The sequence below is a fragment of the Molothrus ater genome, chromosome 6 (assembly GCF_012460135.2).
Source record: "Molothrus ater isolate BHLD 08-10-18 breed brown headed cowbird chromosome 6, BPBGC_Mater_1.1, whole genome shotgun sequence".
NCBI lineage: Eukaryota > Metazoa > Chordata > Aves > Passeriformes > Icteridae > Molothrus > Molothrus ater.
Genome location: NC_050483.2, coordinates 11,253,003 through 11,270,833, shown reverse-complemented (window position 1 = coordinate 11,270,833; position 17,831 = coordinate 11,253,003). Strand labels below are relative to the sequence as shown.

General features: G+C 44.3%; 1 protein-coding gene across 3 annotated transcripts in view; it reads right to left on the bottom strand.

Moving 5' to 3' along the window:
- The window catches only part of DENND5A (DENN domain containing 5A), a 62,751-nt gene extending 50,634 nt beyond the window's left edge, over positions 1–12,117 (bottom strand). For 2 of the 3 annotated variants that reach the window (XM_036383570.2, XM_036383571.2), the window contains exon 1: positions 11,933–12,116. In XM_036383570.2, coding sequence (XP_036239463.1) covers positions 11,933–12,038 — 106 coding nt within the window. In that variant the 5' untranslated portion in view covers positions 12,039–12,116. Of the gene's footprint in view, positions 1–11,932 lie in introns of all 3 variants that reach the window. The other variant, XM_036383573.2, reaches the window with a different exon arrangement.
- Between the last annotated feature and the right edge of the window lie 5,714 nt (positions 12,118–17,831).

Genomic DNA, 17,831 nt, shown 5'->3' with positions numbered 1-17,831 from the left:
AACTAAGCTACAAACACCATTCACAGAACAGCCTAATTCTACCCTGCTTCAAATTTAAAAATGCTATAAAGCACAAAGCCATACTTCAGTGAAAAGGCCATCATAGATTATTTTCAAAATGTCTTTTCTCATTCTTGCGTTTTGGGTGAGAATTTTTTAAGAGCAAAACCATACCTGTCAAAGCACCTAATGAAAAGAAAAAGGTTTCCAAAGATACAATTTGCCTTAGATCCAAAGATAAAAGTAACACTTAGAATGAGGTGAATCCAAAACCAGCAGCATAAACAGCAATAGGATTCCCAGTTCTGCCAGCAAACATCCTCAGTACACAAAATAAGGCTACAGATACTTCAGTAAATAATTATGTTTATCAAACATAAAATTACTTCAGCTCCAAAATTCATGGTCCAAGTCTAAATAAAAATAGCTGACTGGCAAAACAGAGTGCACACACTTCTGGAATCCACAATCTAGAAAAGAAGAAAGTATGGAGTAAATAAAGGCAACCTGGGGAGAGGGAGGCACTGGGGGAAAGAGATGGTACATACACAGAGATCTGAGGACTTCTTGATTCTCAGACTGACACATGACCAGCACCTGGCCTGGCTACACTGAGAAAGCAAATACAGGTGCTTGAGATGCAGGAAGGGATGCAAAGACCGTCAAGCCAAGAATCAGTCTCTTAAAACTGAAGGCAAAAGAGTTTGGTTAAAAATAAGACTTGCCCTATTCGAACTTGCCAACAAAAATGGTGAAATATTCTATTTTCAAGTCTTAAGAGAAAACTGGGATCATCAAACAAGTAGTTCAATTATATGGCCTGAACCATAATACCATAATAGATGTGAAATGAGATGGAAATCTGCTGATTCAATCGAGCCTTTCAAAAACATACAAGAAACAAAAAAAAAAAAAAAGAAAAGAAAAAACCCTAGGCCAAGCCTTCTGGAGAACACCACCATTCTGAATTTTCAGGACACCCTAATATAATACTAAAGAAAAATCCTTTCAATAATACACAGAGAGCTATTAACACAGTAAGAATTAGCCAAGATTTACTTTTAAAACAGAAAAATTCTCTGATTCCTTCTTCAACAAATATTAAACCATATGTAACTAGAGGAAAAAAAAATCACCTCTCTAAAATGCAGGAAATAAACATTCAAAGTCTGGCAGACTAAGGTAAGAAATTCATTATACAAGAATTCTTGGAATAAAAACCATGATTCAAGAAAAGCTGCAGCTGCCAAGTCTGTAAGCAAAGAGCCACTCCATCAATAGACAAATGCTTTCAGATTATGACTTGCTTCCTTCCTTCCAGTTCCTCCTCCTTAAACAGAGCTGCACGTATTTCTCATTAGAGAGGACTCCCTTCTCCAGCAAACCTCTTGCTCAGATATACACAAAGAAGAATTCTTCCCTTTTATCCTGAAACACACAAACCCTCTGTCCCACACTCCCTATCCCCCTGCCCCCATTGGCAAGACCACCTGGCAAAGCACAAGCTGAATTAGACCACTTAATTTGATACTGGAACTGGGACTTGAACACTTTTTAAAGCAGGTTAAATTATCCGTGAGAAAAACCTTCAGGGTCACTTTCACTTCACTGCAGCACTGCTGTTGGAGCAACTGGAATCAGGTGTTTCAGCTACTGTCTGTAGCAGCCTCCATCCCACTGGATTTGTGACACATCTGATTTTCACAGCTGGGACTTCCTCTAAAACTTTCATTATAAAAGTTACTGTTCCACTTTCCCTGACAGAAAACCTTGAAGGCAAAGCAACTTCACTGCCTGCCTTTCTGAAACAAAGGTGAGAATATGAGCTACAAACACACAGGTGTGGATCCCAGGGCAAGTGAAATTGTGGATGGAGTGCCATCCTTCCTCTGGGAAAGCTGAAGGACTTGCTTTAGAGGGAGGAGGGAAAAGACAAAGAACATAACCAGTCATAAAAGACTCTGATTGTTTTATTCCTGTTTGTCATCTAGGGAACCCACACTTGTTTGTAACAACCCCTTATCCCAATCCAAGCAGAACATACTCCTTTGAACATTCAACTGGCAATAAAATTCCTCCTCCTGCAGACTTTAAAAAGGTGAGAAAGACAAAAAAAGAGAGTTAACCCTAACCTGTTGACTGTTAAAGGTCCTGTTGTTTTCCCATTTTCTTTTGCTTTCCAAAATTCAGGAAAAGTAATGTTTCAAAAATCATAACACAAATAAACTCACTGTGAAATGAAATAAATTTTAAAAATAGGTCATTTTGCTAACTGGAAATTCAGTGTAAACTCTGCCTGAAACAAACAATCGTTTATTCCTTTGATAGGTAAATTCTTCCAAGCCCTTCGTGGCAAATGAAAATCTAGGAGTTAATAGATACCCATTCATCATTTAAGTCCCAGCATTGATCCAGTTGATAACAAAACATGCTGCCACACACAGCCGGGAATCGTTTCAAATGCTGCAACAATGAATTTAAAGCACCACAGAAAAACAGCTGAGGCCATCTGCATTCTGAGATTGTAAGGTCAGGAAACCAAAAGCTTTTGTTTTTATTGTTCTGCTCCTGCTGCAAGGAAGGCGGGAAGAGGTGGGACAAGGAAGTGGCAGGACAGGGTAGTGGCAGAAGAAACCAAGAATCTAAAGCAGCTTTTAAATAGTCCTCAGCTTCTATTTTTAAAAACAACCTAAAGATTATTTTTCCTATAGCTTTTCTTTTTGTGCTCTTTTGTATGTAATACAGGAAGACAGATGGACAATATAAAATAAAATGTATTTTAATCAAGACTGTTTTGCAGAAATTTTCAATGGAATGGTCTTAAAACCAGAATTGTTTTACTAAACCACTTTTCTGTTCTAGCCCAAGCAAAAAGACTTACAGAAAGATATTTAGGTCTGTTTCCAACTAAACAACAGAGGCAGGCCTCAGAATTTCAATGAAAGGCGTGTTCACAGCCACAGGGGTCAGGAGGGACACACTATTTCCATTACACAATAGATCTGCAATTTGTGCAACAGAAGACACTAAGAAAGGAAAAGGGTGGCTTACCTTCAGAATAGAACCAAATTCTTTTACATGAACTAAAAATATGTAACAGAAGTGGAGACAAGCATATTTTAAGCATATTTAATATAGAAACCAGCTGTTCTTCTCATGCCCCCCTAAGACTGGCAGATCCAGTGGGACTCTTCAGGAAAGCCTGAGCTCAGATCGTTCCAAACAACTCTTCCCAACAACCATGGTCTCCTTTCACAGTGACACATCCCATCCACTTAAATGTCCCTACTTTTTGTGCTCCCACAGCCCTCTGGCTCTGAGGACTGATGGAAACACATCTATGTAAAAAAATAAGGATCAAATCTTACTGAAGCACTTTTCCAGTCCTTCAACCAGGATATCACTGAGGTTTTGCATTAAAAAGGAAAAACATATCTTAAAAAACACATGAATTCTTTCAGCAGGTTTCAAAAACATACAGAGGTCAGAAAAATACAGAAAGATCAGCTATGCAGTCATTTCAGTATACCAGTCCTGGCCAGTGTGGTTCTATCTAACTTTTGAAAGTAACCTGCCATAATAAGGACTGCTCCCCTTCTATATAAAACAAAATGTGTCCTGTAAGAAAGTCAAGTTGCTTGAGAGGAGTGATTTCTAATCACAGAAAACTAATCAGATGTGCTGACAGTTTGGTCAATGGATATGACAAACCCCAAAGCTTATCTCTGCTCTGGCTGGATCCTTCCTTGTCATCTCTCCATCCATGCCTCCTGAGCTCTCTCCCTGTTACACATAAGCCTATCAAGCTCACCTTTCTTGTCCAGAAGGCAAAATTCATGTTTGGGTTAAAAAAAAAAAAAAAAACCTCATGTTTTCAACATGAAAATCTGTTTAGAACAAGAAGAACAAAGAGCTGAGAACAGAAGTCTCAGGTCCAAGTTAATCACCTAGAACTGTGTATCACCACTGTGGTCCAGCTCATAAACAAAGACCTCAGTAAGGACAGGAAAGAGAGACCACAACACCCTACACTTGGATTGGTCAGCACTGCCATAAAATCTCTGCCAAAAGAATTCTGAGAAACGACCGAGATACTGGTAAACAGAAATTTTACCAGTCTTGAGCAAAACTTTTGAAGGAGTTACTTCACATTTCAATTTAAAAAGGAGCTTACTTGACATTTCCCAGAACCCACACATAAAAGAGACAGAAAGGACCTGACAGCCTTATGCTGGCACCAACCTTGTTGACTTAAGGGACTTCATCTTTTCCCCAATGTAACTCTAATGGCAGCTCAGAAGGACATGGCTGGGCTTGGGGGCCAAAATTAGGAAACAACAATTGGCAAGGCAGCTTGCTGAAAGTAGCAAGTTAAGGAGGAATAACAAGCAAGAAAAGCTCCTAAAAGTTTATGCTTGTACTGCAAAAAAGAAACTTTTCCAAACTCACCTGAAGCTATGTGAAAGAGTATCTGTTTCTGTAAAACCAACCTTTTTTCCCTCACTCAGATACTGAAATGCTGCTTTCTCTGAACAGGTTCCTTTAGCCTGCTTTTATGTTTTTTGTCTCTAGATCACTTACCCATGAAATGAGATAAAGTTTCTTTCTCAAAATGCTTCAGTATCCATATACAAATGACTCAGTACATGTGTACACATTGTACCTGACTGCGACTGATAAAACAGCCAGGAAAAAAACCCAAAAAAACGAAATAAAAAAGCCAATATTCTACACTTCTACAGCAAAGTTTGCAACCAATGGGCTCCTGCCTATCAAACCATAAGTGGAGTAGCATTTTCCTGAAAAGACTAGGAAACGTGCCTTGAGCAGAAACACTCCAAGTAAATTCTACATCATTCACCAGTTTGTGCTGGAATGCTTGATAATTTCTCAGCGCAATAATGTTTTAAGCCTCACAGGGATAGCATTCCAGTTCACTGCAAACTTGACTGCAAACCACAAATCTGAAATGGTTGTCAAGAAATTGAGAGAGTAATTATTGCACAATGTGCATCAGTAAGTAATTGCTTCTGACACTGTCACTTCATGGGCATCAGTTCTGCTACATGAGCCCTGCAGGTTAGTGGGAATTCAAAAGATAACTATGAGAAGTCATTACCAGAACACTCAAGTAGGATTTCCTTAAGTCAAAAGGTGGATAAAAAACAGTTGTGGTGTTTTGTAACTTCAGAATCAGTAATTTGAAGAATTGGGAAAAGAGTTATTATTCTCAAAATGGCAGTGTTTCCCACCAATTCACTCAAGAGCTCTTTGTGTAGCCTCTCTCTTGCAAAATAAACTGCAAAAATCCCCAAATACAACAGGAAAAAACAAACTAGCAACAAAAAAACCCTAATGGACAGAAAGCCAAATGAGCCCATATTTGTAAGCCCTGCCTTAGTAAGCTAAAATTCCTATGGCTTTTTTAAAAGCCATAGGAATTAAGCCTTTTAAAAGGCTTAAAAAACAGAGTTGTAAACCTTGGTTCTTTAGACAATATTTTAACACCTTAAATTTATTCTCAAATCAAGAACTTGTAACCTTTCTCCTCCCCCACACATTGCCAAAGAGTCTTCCAAGTAAACCAAATTTATAACTGAATACAGAAGGGTTTTGAGGGGATTATTCCAGAAAGGACCCATCCTAATTGACCTAAAATACAAATATGATAGAACAAGATTGGCATTACAGAAACATCACCAACAGCCTGTGGCTTCAAATGCAGTTCAGCAGAGTCCAGCTGCTTCCCCCTTACATCAGCTCTGCCGTTCTTTATTCCACTTATCAGCTACCCTAGCACGTCTGCCTCAGTTCCCAAAGAGACAAAAGACCTTTTTGGCACTCAAACATGGCAAACAGCTCCAGCTTCTTGGGAAAAGATAGAGGGGGTAGGGAAGAGTGGAATAAGCTATTATCTGGGTTAAAACATTTCACATGTGCCCGTGTAAGCCCAGCCAAAAGCTGCTGCTGCTATCTGCTGCCTGTCCACAGTGGCCTGAGTGAAACCAGGTGAGCTGTGAGCCTTGGGGCCACTGCAGGGGCCTCCCACAGGCTGAACACCTTGTCAGCAATCCCAGAGAAGCAAAGGAGCTGCAAACCTCCCCTTCAGCCTCAGAATGAATCCCCACGGGAAGAGGCACCAGTGGCAACTGTGGGAAGCTTGCATGGATACCATCCACATGCACAAAGAGAGGAAGAGGGGGAAAAAGAATCTACCAAAAACAAAACCCCACAATCACAGAACAATTCGGCCTTTGGTAAAATCAAGCAATAGTTCCCAGCAATGGAATTCACTTCTGCAGCAAGTGCTGGTGCTACCACCACAGCAAAGATAGAGGAACTTACTCACATGCTATTTAACAGTATTGCAGAAGGGCACAAAAACCACCTGGCTCCAATCCCAAATGTCTTAATTCTGAGATTAAAATTCCTAACAGAACAAACTACAAAACAGTCAAATGTCAATCAGAAAATTATATCTGCTGATTTTAAACTAAGTCTGCATTTGTTCTTCCTCCTCTTTTCCCTTTAGCCACCCCTTACAAATACCTTTGCAGCAAAATAAAAGCCTGGAAGTATTTAAGTGTGTTTAACTTGGAAATGAACACAGGTGCTGATAACAGCCTTACTTCATGGACTTCCAGAATGGAATTACTACACTAATTCCACTAAGCAATTTATTGGCTTACATATGTGGCCAATGCCTTCAATCATGTCATCACACACTTTTTTTTTTTAAAGTTCATATCAATACAGAATTCCATTAAAACAACCCCTAACAATGCATGAAGATAAGCTGTCGTTTTAAATTTGAGGCCAACAAAATAGAAAAATAATGACACTTCAATTACAGACAGAGAAATCAGGTGAGACAATGTTTCTGTTTTCCTGGTGAGGAGAAACGCTTACTCTGAGATTGTCAGAGTAATTTTGAGTGGAGCTAGGTGAATATGATACACCAGGTATCATCTTCTTTTCACAAACCAGCAGTAATCAAGTAGCTCCTGTGGCAACACAGAGATGCCTCACTCATAACCAGTCATGTTATGCTACTTATTCTACATGCAGATCTTGCCTCAACACCATGAAAAGGAAAATGCAAAAAAAAAGGGTATGACAGAGGAAGAACCATTAAAATTGTATCTGATCATCACATAAAGAGTGAAAGCAGACCTAATATGAACTCTGAAAAGGCTCATGAGGGGTCTCTGCAGGAAAGATACTTCCTGGACAATTGGGCTTCACCTAACTCTATTTTCATTCTCCTGTAAGGATGAAGTTCATGATCAAGTGGAAAAACTCAAAGCACCATGGTAAGGACTTGAGCAAAGGAACACAAGTCCACCTACTAAATAAAGTAATTTTTAGCCCAAACCTGATAAAAACAGTTCAAACTGGGAAGAAAGGCAGGGAAAAAAGTACAGGTGGCAGAGTAGTCATTGGGTTTACTCTTTTTTTTTTTAAAAAAACAGTCCTATTTTTGAATCATCAATCTTTTCTTCACAGATCATAGGCTTTTTTTTTCTTTACACTATTTCTCCTTTGTAACATTGCTATTTCTGAAATAACTGATATCATCTTTATACAACATTCAAGACTACCAAGGTATGTTCAACAGATGCTTTTCATTAGAACATGGGTTCCAGATATTTAGATCTGAGTTCTGTATTTTGTAAAAGAAACCCCAAGACCACAATTTCACATAAATGTAAGGCGATGGCAAGCTAATGCTTTGCTTTGCCACTCCATAGTAAACAAACTCTGTTGACAAGTGATTGCTTGTAAAAATCCTTTTGTTCCATGTTCTTTTCCACTAAAACTCCACTAGTTCCATATAGTGCAAGGTTTCTCACCATCATTCAGATCACATCTGATTAACTCAACAGACAAAAGACTTCAGCTGAAAGATGAGCCTCAACTCCATTCTCATTACCTTTCCAGGGCACAGTCATACAATCTGAATGAAGAAATCCTACCATAATGTTGCAGCATTACAATATATGACATTATGTACAGTAGATTTTCGGTGATGCATTTCATCATCTCCAGATGACCAAGGGCCAGCAATGTGCCCTTGCTCCAAAGAAGGCCAATGGTACCAGGTGCATTAGTCAAAAACATTGCCAGCAGGCTGAGGAGGTGATCCTGCCCTGGAGGGGCCACAGCTGGAGTGCTGTGCCAACTCTGTGCTCCTTAGCACATGGACACGGTGCAGAGAGTGCAGAAAGGGGCCACAAACATGAATAAGGGGCAGGAGCAAAGGCTGACACAGCTGGGACTGTTTAGCCTGCAGAACAGAAAAGCTCAGGGCGCAATCTTAGCAATGTATATAAACATCTAACAGAAAGTGCAAAGGTGATGGAGACAGGCTGTATCCCATTCCAGGGCCTGAGGTAATGGGCACAAACCAAAATCAAGAGGTTCCATCCAAACATCAGGACACAGCTTTTCACTGTGAGGGTAACTGAGCCCTGGCACAGGCTGCACAGGGAGGGTGGGGAGTCTCCATTTTTGCTGATACCCAAAATCACCTGGACATTGTCCTGGGCAACTGGCCCTAGACCTGACAACTGCCAAAGGTTCCTTCCACCCTCAACCCTTCTGTGGTTTGCTCTGTGAAGGAAATTCACCTGTGACAGACCTCAGCCGTGTAATGAAAATTTCTGTCATCACTTCTGGTGTATCAACACCATCTGGAAACACAGAAACGCGCGGCAGTTCCTCTCTCACCCAGCTTAGCAGCTGACATTGGAGCTTAAGCTTCATCCAGTGCTGGGGGTTTTGTTTTGTTTTGCTATCACCTAGCAAATATTTTTCGTGTCCTTTAAGAAGTCACCCAGTAGGAACACAACCATCAAAATAAGAAAGGACGCACAGAAGTGAATTGAAAGGACGCACAGAATAGGGATAAAAATGCCCTAGCAATAGAGACTCTTGAACCCGTGCTAACTACAAGTCCTAAATACAGGATTTCTCATTGCATTAAAAGAAAACAAACATATATATATATATGTTTGTTTATATCCTGTGCCTCTTCCACCAGCCAGCCAACTTTTTCAGGAAAAAGCCTTACAGCTGTGCTATTCAGTAAGCTTCCAACATACAAAGGGAAAACGCCATCAGAGGTGTCTCTTCAAACAAAGTAACTCGAGCAAGCACCAATTCCTGAGCTTATCCCTCATTTCCAAGCTTGAAGCTAACCCTGTAGCACCCACATTAAGGCCGAACACCTGAACTGCGCGGCTGGGTGAGCCTGCCGAGAACAAAGTGTGCGGGCAGCATCCCCGGGGCCGCGCAGCGCGGCGGGCTCCGTGCGGGGAGGGAGGGAGGGAGAGAGAGAGGGAGGGAGGGATGACATCATGCGGGGCCGCTCCGGAGCCCTGCCGCAGGAGAGCCCCGGGGGGCCCGCAGGGACCCGCCGTGCCCGGCCCCGCAGCAGGGACCCGCAGCAGGGACCCACCATGCCCAGACCCGCAGCAGAGACCCGCCGGGCCCGGCCCCGCATGAGGGACCCGCAGCAGGGACCCACCATGCCCAGACCCGCAGCAGAGACCCGCCGTGCCCGGCCCCGCATGAGGGACCCGCAGCAAGGACCCGCCGTGCCCGGCCCCGCAGCAGGGACCCGCCGTGCCCAGACCCGCAGCGGGACCCAGGGGGACCCGCCGTGCCCGGCCCCGCATGAGGGACCCAGGGGGACCCGCCGTGCCCGGCCCCGCATGAGGGACCCGCAGCAAGGACCCGCCGTGCCCGGCCCCGCATGAGGGACCCAGGGGGACCCGCCGTGCCCGGCCCCGCATGAGGGACCCAGGGGGACCCGCCGTGCCCGGCCCCGCATGAGGGACCCAGGGGGACCCGCCGTGCCCGGCCCCGGCCCAACAATGGGCACTCACGGAGCCAATTGTCTCAACAGGACGAGGATTCAGAAGCTGTTTTGCAGCGCAGAAATCAGAGGGAGGGGGGGAAAAAACACCAGCGCACAATGACCCTTTCAATCAAACAAGAAAGGCTCGCAGGAAGTACAGAGTGTTTCCAAGCCTTATCCGAAAGCCGCTGAAATATAACAGAGGCCTCTCCATATTTATCAGTGGACACTGGAGGAGGCTATAGCCCAAGACACAGTTTGAAACCATTATCAGTCACACTATCATGCATTATTAATAACACAACAAACTCAAGAAATACACTCGAATTCCACCTAGCCCTTATGCTGTGACATTATTGGAAATTTTCCCCCACCTTCTTTTAAAATTTTTTCTCAAATCATGCAAAAATCCGTCTCCCCCATAAACACAACAACCTCTTCTCCCCCCAGCCCCACAGCTTGTCACAGGTAACACCATGGTGGAACAGCAGAGACCAGGATACATCACACGCTACAGTTCTACAGACTATAGATGCAGTCCTTGACCAGGAAAGCACAGAAAGAACAGCATGCTCCAGCTTTCAGACCTGCACACTCTGACAGGCTATTTTAAAAAAGGCACTTATATCTTCCAGTTTACTATTAGATAGCTAGCCCAAAGAAATGCACTGTTGGTTTTAAATTGAATTATATTCAGAGAATTATTCATAAGCCTATCAAGAACAGGGAGCATTATTGAGTGTGCCTCGCACCACATTACACAAATAGATTTGTAGTAAATTAATCACAAAATTAACATCTTTCTAATTGTTTTTGAGCTATAAACGTTGTTCGTTCTCCATTTAATTAAAAGAAACCCTCACATATCTCTCAATGAAATTGCATTGCATTTTATTCTCTTAGATTTCTTCAATCAAACTGATACTGTAATTTGCAGTGCCATTGCAGAGCAGACTGTTATGCTGTACTCACTCCTCAAGCCTCAAACTGTAGCCTACAGTCACTTTAACATTAGACAAACATGAATTCTCTTAGGGAAAGGTACTGCTCAGCATGAGGGACAGGTGAGAAATTTTGTTTGAAGTCATTAAACAAAAAAAGAGTTTCCATAATAGCAAAAGTTTAGAGGAGCTCACTCAATGCAAGAAGTCAGTTCTAATAACACGAATTCCACTCTACGAGGAACAAGCATTTATTTAGTGAGGGACAGTTTAAATGCATCAATGTAAAAAAACCCCATGACATCTTATAAAACCTAACTAATAGAAAAAAAAAAAAAACGAGGCTGGGGGTGAGAGACTGTACTACGGGTCAAGTTCAGAGCCCAGATACACAAAACCAGTGCTGATGTTAGGTCAGATTTTCACCACCACATTCCTTCACCTTTCTGAACTGTTAGAGATGCTAAGCCACACTCCGATTTAACTGAGGCCAGTAAAATGAGACTAAAGCTGAAGAGAGGTGCTGCTAAAATTTAATGATTTTTAACCTTAAAAACACTGCTTTGACACAGTGGTATGGTTTAGATGGATATGGTTTAGTTGCGGTGTGGACATTCTCACCTAACAGCAGAGTAATCACTTCCTAATCCGATTTCTTTTCGGATACTTCTGCAAGAGAATTCTTATCCCGGGCTACGAAAAAAAGGTAACAGTGAACACGCAAATGGTTTTCCCTTTCTCTCCCAAACCCGACTCCTTCAGAGTGCCCGTGTGTCTCAAACGCCTGGCTAAAGTTGGTACTCGCACCGGGCTCCGGAGGGAGCGCAGAACATCGCCGCTGGGGCTCGGACCGCCTAAAGCCACGGCACCGCACAGGGCGCGCTCTGCCCAGCCCGTCCCACAGCGCTGCTCGGCCACTTGTACCGACCCCGGTCCGTGCCCGGCCGGGCGCTCCGCATGCCCGGGGAGCCGCAGCGCCCGGGGCTCCCGGCAGGGCACGGGCAGCCACGGCAGCGGCCGGGGCTGCGGAGCGGGGAGGCGGCGGCGCGGGCAGGGCAGGTAGCGGCGCGGGCAGGTAGCGCGGCCGGACCCCGCCGCCCCCTCGCGCCCAGCGCCGCCGGCCACTCACCGGAGAGCTCGTCCGGCTCCAGCCCGGTCTCGGTGTCCAGCCCGCAGATGACGAAGTAGTCGGCGAAGCGGCCGGGTGCCGAGGAGCCGCCGCCGCCGCCGCTCATGCTGCAGGGCGAGGGGCGCGCGGGGCTCAGCGGGAGCGGGGCCGGGCGGCGGGGCCGGGATCTCCGGCTGCGCCCGCCGCCTCCATGGCGGCGCGGGGCGGGCGGCGCCGCGCGGCATTCTGGGAACGGCCCCCGCCGCTCGCGGGGGGGGGCGGCCCGGCCGCGCGCCGCAACCCCGCGCCTGCGCCCTGCGCGCGGGGGTGACGTCATGCTGCTGCTGGCGGCGCTGCCGCTCGCGGCTGCCGGGGCCGCCTGAGGGGGCCGCCATGGCGGGCGGTCACGGCCGTGTTCCCGTGGAGCTGCGGGAAGGGCTCTGCTGCCTCCGCAGGCACAGAATCAGGGAATGGGGCGGCCTGGAAGGAACGACAGCCTTGAACTGCCTGCTCAAGCAGGGTCACATGGCACAGGAGTCTGTCCTGACCGTTCTTGGGTATCTCCGGTGAGGGAGACCCCACATGCTCTCTGGGCAGCCTTTTCTGTGCTCGGTCACTGCGCAGTAAAGAGGTTCTTCCTCACATTCAGGTGGAACTTCTGTTTCTTCCCGTTGCTTTTTGTCACTTTGCCTGGCGCCACCGAGCAGAGCCTGATCCATCCTTTGTCACCTCCACATTGATGAGGTCCCTTCCCAGTTCTTTCTTCTCATTGCTGAACAGAATCACAGAATCAATTAGGCTGGAAAAGACCTCTGAGGTCGAGTCCAACCTGCTGTGTCCAGGCCCATTTTCCTCAGGTTCTCCTCAGAGGAGAGATGCTGCAGCCCCTTGGTCAGTTCTGTAGCTCTGCTGGCCCCACTGCAGATGCTCCCTGTCTCTGGCACTGAGGAGTCCAGAACCAGACACAGCCAGAGCCAGGAGGGCACTGCCAGGCCTGCTCACCCAGGACAGGATCAGTGGTGGTGCTCTGGGAGCACCTCTGGGCTCCTGTCCGGTCCCCTCCACCTTCCTGTCCCCACAGCCCCGGTGGCTGGCCTGACTCCACAGCTTGGAGAAGCAGCTGCCTGTGCAGGGAAATGCTTTAGGGATTGTTTGGCTCTAAGGTTGTTTTCTTTTTCCTATTTGGATTAACATCACACACATCTCTGTTAACAGCTGGGCTTGCGCAGAGTGAAATCCACTCTCCCCTCTGGCTCAGCGTGGGAAGGAGAACAAGCCCTGGGGAAGGATGACCCCAGCAGAGCTGCAGAGGGACAAGTGACACAAACCCATGCTCTGCCTTGAGAGTGCTTTTTTCCTGTGGCTATAGAGGCACCTGGGATGGCCTTGCCAGCCTAAAATTAGACCTATAAGCAGTTCCCCTTCCTCTCCTCTCTCAGTTCTCTATTTGTGGCATTTACATCAGAGTCCTTCCATATCTTGTAGGGCTTAGAAGAGGAGAAATTAAAACTTTGCAGTCTTTAATGATTATTTTCCATGACTAACCAAGTAGTTACGGTTCATCCATAATGCTGAATTGATCAGACACCAATCTAATTTAAAACACTGCTAAGCATAGGAAACTTCACCTGTTTGAGTTTCCATTGCCAGGACAGACCAAGTTGTCTGTAGGGAGTAGAAGCAGCAGCACATGTAACAAGACTTCACTGCCAATGGTTTACAACCTTTTGCAGTACAACAACTAAACTCTTAGGCCACTGTGCCCAGTGAGTTGTGGACAGCTGGACATCCTTCTGGGAACCAGGAAAAACTCTTAGGATAGCATTGGTGCTATCAGTGTTCACTTGATTAAGACTGTATGGCCTTAGAGAATGGGTTACCAGTGAAGCAAAGCATTGCTTAGGTTTGACTGAGAGGTCAGTTTTAAAGCACTGTTTAACTTGGGGGAAAGATTTCAATAGAGATGGCAGGGTAGGAGCAATATTAGAGCGAAGGGCTCGAGTTTACAAAAAGCACAGTTAGATTGTGTTGAGCCTGCCTGGTGGTGTGTGGAAGGCACAACAGAGAACAGAAATAGCTAAATCTGGTTGCTCTTACTCTGCTGTGTTCTCTAGCCACTTTTTGCACATTTGTCTTCTCAATCTGCTTTCAGTGTGACAAAGGACAATGTATTCAGCACGTGGTGAACCTCTTTTAAGTAAGCCTGAACTGTAGTTTAACCATTAAGACAAAATCCATAGCCTGAGGGTCTCTTCTGACACTAGTAGGAGATTCTGGGGAAACAGCACAAATATTGGCAGGGGCTTTTTGTCAAATAAAGAGTAAAAGGGGGACATAAAAAGTTGTTCTTGCACCTCAACTGTTCCAGAAATAACCATGAATTTTGTAAATAATCAGTAAACAAAGTTAGATGGGCCACAAAGTAAACAGAAGTATACCAGAGATACTGTTGAGCTGCAGTATTTAAATGCACACATACCTTGCTATGCAACAGGGTAAGGAACAGGAAATATTTTTCTTAAGGAGAGTCTTAGACTAAGAAACTCAGATTTGCTTTGAACTGCTATGAGAAATTGACAAGATGGGTAGAACTGTGTGAACCAGAACCAACACAATGTTAACCCAAATTTTTGCTGTGGAAAGCTCTTTCCTAATTCGTCAGATAAATTCTCTGCATTCCAAGACAACTTGCAGGGTAGTCCCTCTCAAATCTGTGCCTCCAGCAGATGTGCCTGAAAAGTTAGAGCTTTTTTCTCTCATTTTGTCAATGATTCTCTTTTCCACTGTATCTTTTTCCTCCCCAATTATTTCATTTCTCAAATACTCTTGCCTAGTCACCACAAAGAACATCTGTGACATCTACTTCAAAGGCCAGTAGCTTTAATCTGTCAGTCATCCTGACCAATGTTCCCATCACAGGAAACACCCAAAATATGGCAATTCTGTCAGGAAACTTTGCAAATGGCTCACATGTCCTTGAGTAAAACAACAACACTCTAGACAACATGATGAATTCTGGAAAGCATTCTTTATGATGTTGAGAAAAATCTGTGGAATTGTGAATTCTGTGGAAACTAGGATTCTTTAGCCAGAGAATCAGAAACACATATTAGTAAATAGGAAGAGATTTAAAAGATTGTCTTTGGCAAGACCATCAATGTTGATTCAGCTGATGTTTTCTATGGCAGACTTGTATTTTCAAGCTCAGACCTTTAAAATAGTCTTTGAAATAGCGAAGAACAGAACTTGATACAAAGATATCTTGAGTATTCTTCATACTACCTAATTCAGATTTACTTTGCCAGAAATCCCAGTCATGATTTTTGGAAGAGTTTATTTACTAAGCAATAGGAAAACACAACAGCAAATTACAGTTCCATTCAACATTGCTTAGAGAATTGAAGAAGTCTGAAATGGGCTATTTCTCTTTTTTCTGGGCAGCTGTTTCCCAAGATAAGCTAAGCTTTGAAAAGTAACAGAGCTCAGGGCACAAACAAATTGCTCCAGTTGTCAGAGTGCTGATCATATGCGGTGTCTTCTAATGACTCTGATTAAGATATTTACCCTGGATTCTTTAAGAAAACAAAAATCCAATCAGTGACTCTTGCCATTAAAGCAATCCTCTCCAGTCTGCAAAACCAGGCACTTGAATCTGGCTGCAACTTATTGACCAGGTATTTGGTGTGACATCTACATGGCAGACTTGTGGAATAGAGCCTGCACAGCAGATTACCTAAGACACAGATCCTCACACATCAGGGCACAGCTCAGAGCAGAACTGGCACTTCAGGGTGTAGAACATTTCCTAAATGTCCCATGAAGCACTGTCCCTCTTCTCCCCAGCTCCAGGGGCCCACACCATGGACTGAAGCTCAATTTACCAAAAACTACAACCTGCAGCTCCCATTCCACGGTGCTGCTCTGCAGCATCTCATTGCCCAGTCTGTCCATACATCCAGGGTTGCTCCATACCGAGGGGCAGAATCCAGCACTTGGCTTTATTAAACTTCATCTGGTTGGTGATTGCCCAGCCCTTGCCATGGTCCCTGCAGGGCCCTCCCTCCCTCGAGGGAGTCTACAGCTCCTCCCATCATAGTATAGTCAGTATAGCAGGCTTACTTGCTGCTCCTTCCAGTCCTGTGTCCAGGTCATTAATGAAGATGTTGAAGAGAGTGTTGAAGCAGTGAAGTCCCACAGCTGCACAAGAGCAGGATGAAGGTGTTGAAGAGAATGGGGCTGAGGACAGAAGCCAGCAGAACCCCATTAGTGACAGGGCCCACAGGTGATGTCCCCCCATTTACTACAGCCCTTGCTGCCTGACCCGTGAGCCAGTCACTCACCTGGCACACAATGTGCTTACCCAGCTGAGTGCTGGGCATTTTCTCCAGAGGGATACTGTCAGAAATGGTATCAGAAGCTTTACTGACTCTTCTCCATGATTTTATTGGGCATTGAAGTGAGACTGACAGGCCTGTTGTTTGCATGCTCATCCTTCTTGCCCTTCTTGAAAACTGGGACAGTATTTGCCAGCTTCCAGTAGACTTGGACCTCTCCAGATTGCCAAGATTCTGAAATCATTGAGAGAGGTCTTGTGGTGACACCATCCAGCTCTCTGGCTACTCTTGGATGAATCCCAGCAGGCCCCATAGACTTAGAGAGATCCAGCTGAAGAAGCAAATCCTGCACAAGTTCAGGGTTGACTGGGAGTTTATCTTTCTCACAGGCATGAGGAATCAGTTTAACACAGAACAAAGAGTCAAACATAGAATGATTTAGTGATCTGCTCAGAATACTTCACCATGACATAGAATTCTTCCAAGTACAGTAAACACTGCAAATTCCAGATTTTAGATACAACTCCTCAGGGCTAGGTTGTAAAAGAAAAATCAGGAGTTATGAGCGTAACATTAGATCTCAATTCTGAGGCAGAATTTTAAAAGCTGTTTCCCACTGAAGCATTCCCAGCCCTCTTGAGGGCCTAGGAACCTCTAAATTCCCACAGCTGCACAGGAGCAGAACCCTCTGTGTTTGGAAGACCATCTACAGAAAGAAGCTTTTATGAGCTTCTCACATATACACCAGTCACTAACTGAGCTCTCATAAACCAGCCCCAGATTCTTCCTTGTGCACTATAAAACAAGGAAATGGGAATTATCACACTAGGTGGAGCATTTTTAAGAACTGGAAGGGGAGTTATGGTATGTTAGTAAATGTATTATGCCATTATTTATATTAATTGCCAGTACTAAAAGGCTGTAACTCCTTTCAGTTTGGGTGACCTGGAGCTATAAAGCCACCAGCTGAGAGTTATAAATGTCTGTCATTGCAAGACATCAACTGGTCATAAAATAGTCAAGAGTATTTACTTCTCTTTGTTGGAAATTTGAAAAAGGTGCTCTGGATCCTGCTTTCCCGTCAAAACCCTTTTCCATTTCCCCCTTAGCACTGCCATACTCAACCATAGGGTTCCCAAATTCCACACTACAACAGAAAGAAACCACACATGATGAAAATTCTCAGAAACACACAAAAATCTTCAGCTGCCTAAAAACAAAAGATATGTTTTGACTTTGCATAACAGCATCATTCACTAACAAAAGCTGCTTATTTTTGACTTTTACTTCTTCTGTCTTACCTTTCAGCAAGTTTAAAATACAAGGAAGAAAAAACATTTCATAAACTGGCCTTGACAGAATATTAAGGGAAGGTGAATGAAGCTGCAATAACTTTGGCACAGGAGTTTTCCACAAGGGATTAATGAAAAGAAAAAAAAAAAAAAGGCACTTTGTGAAAATAGATGTATTTGAAGAGATAAAAGTTAGACCAGTTGCCTCTCAGTGCAAACCAGAAAATCTTTTCAAAATTACTGCTGTGAGAAATTAATTCCAGGGATAAGTTGAATTTACCTCTTTACTTTGAA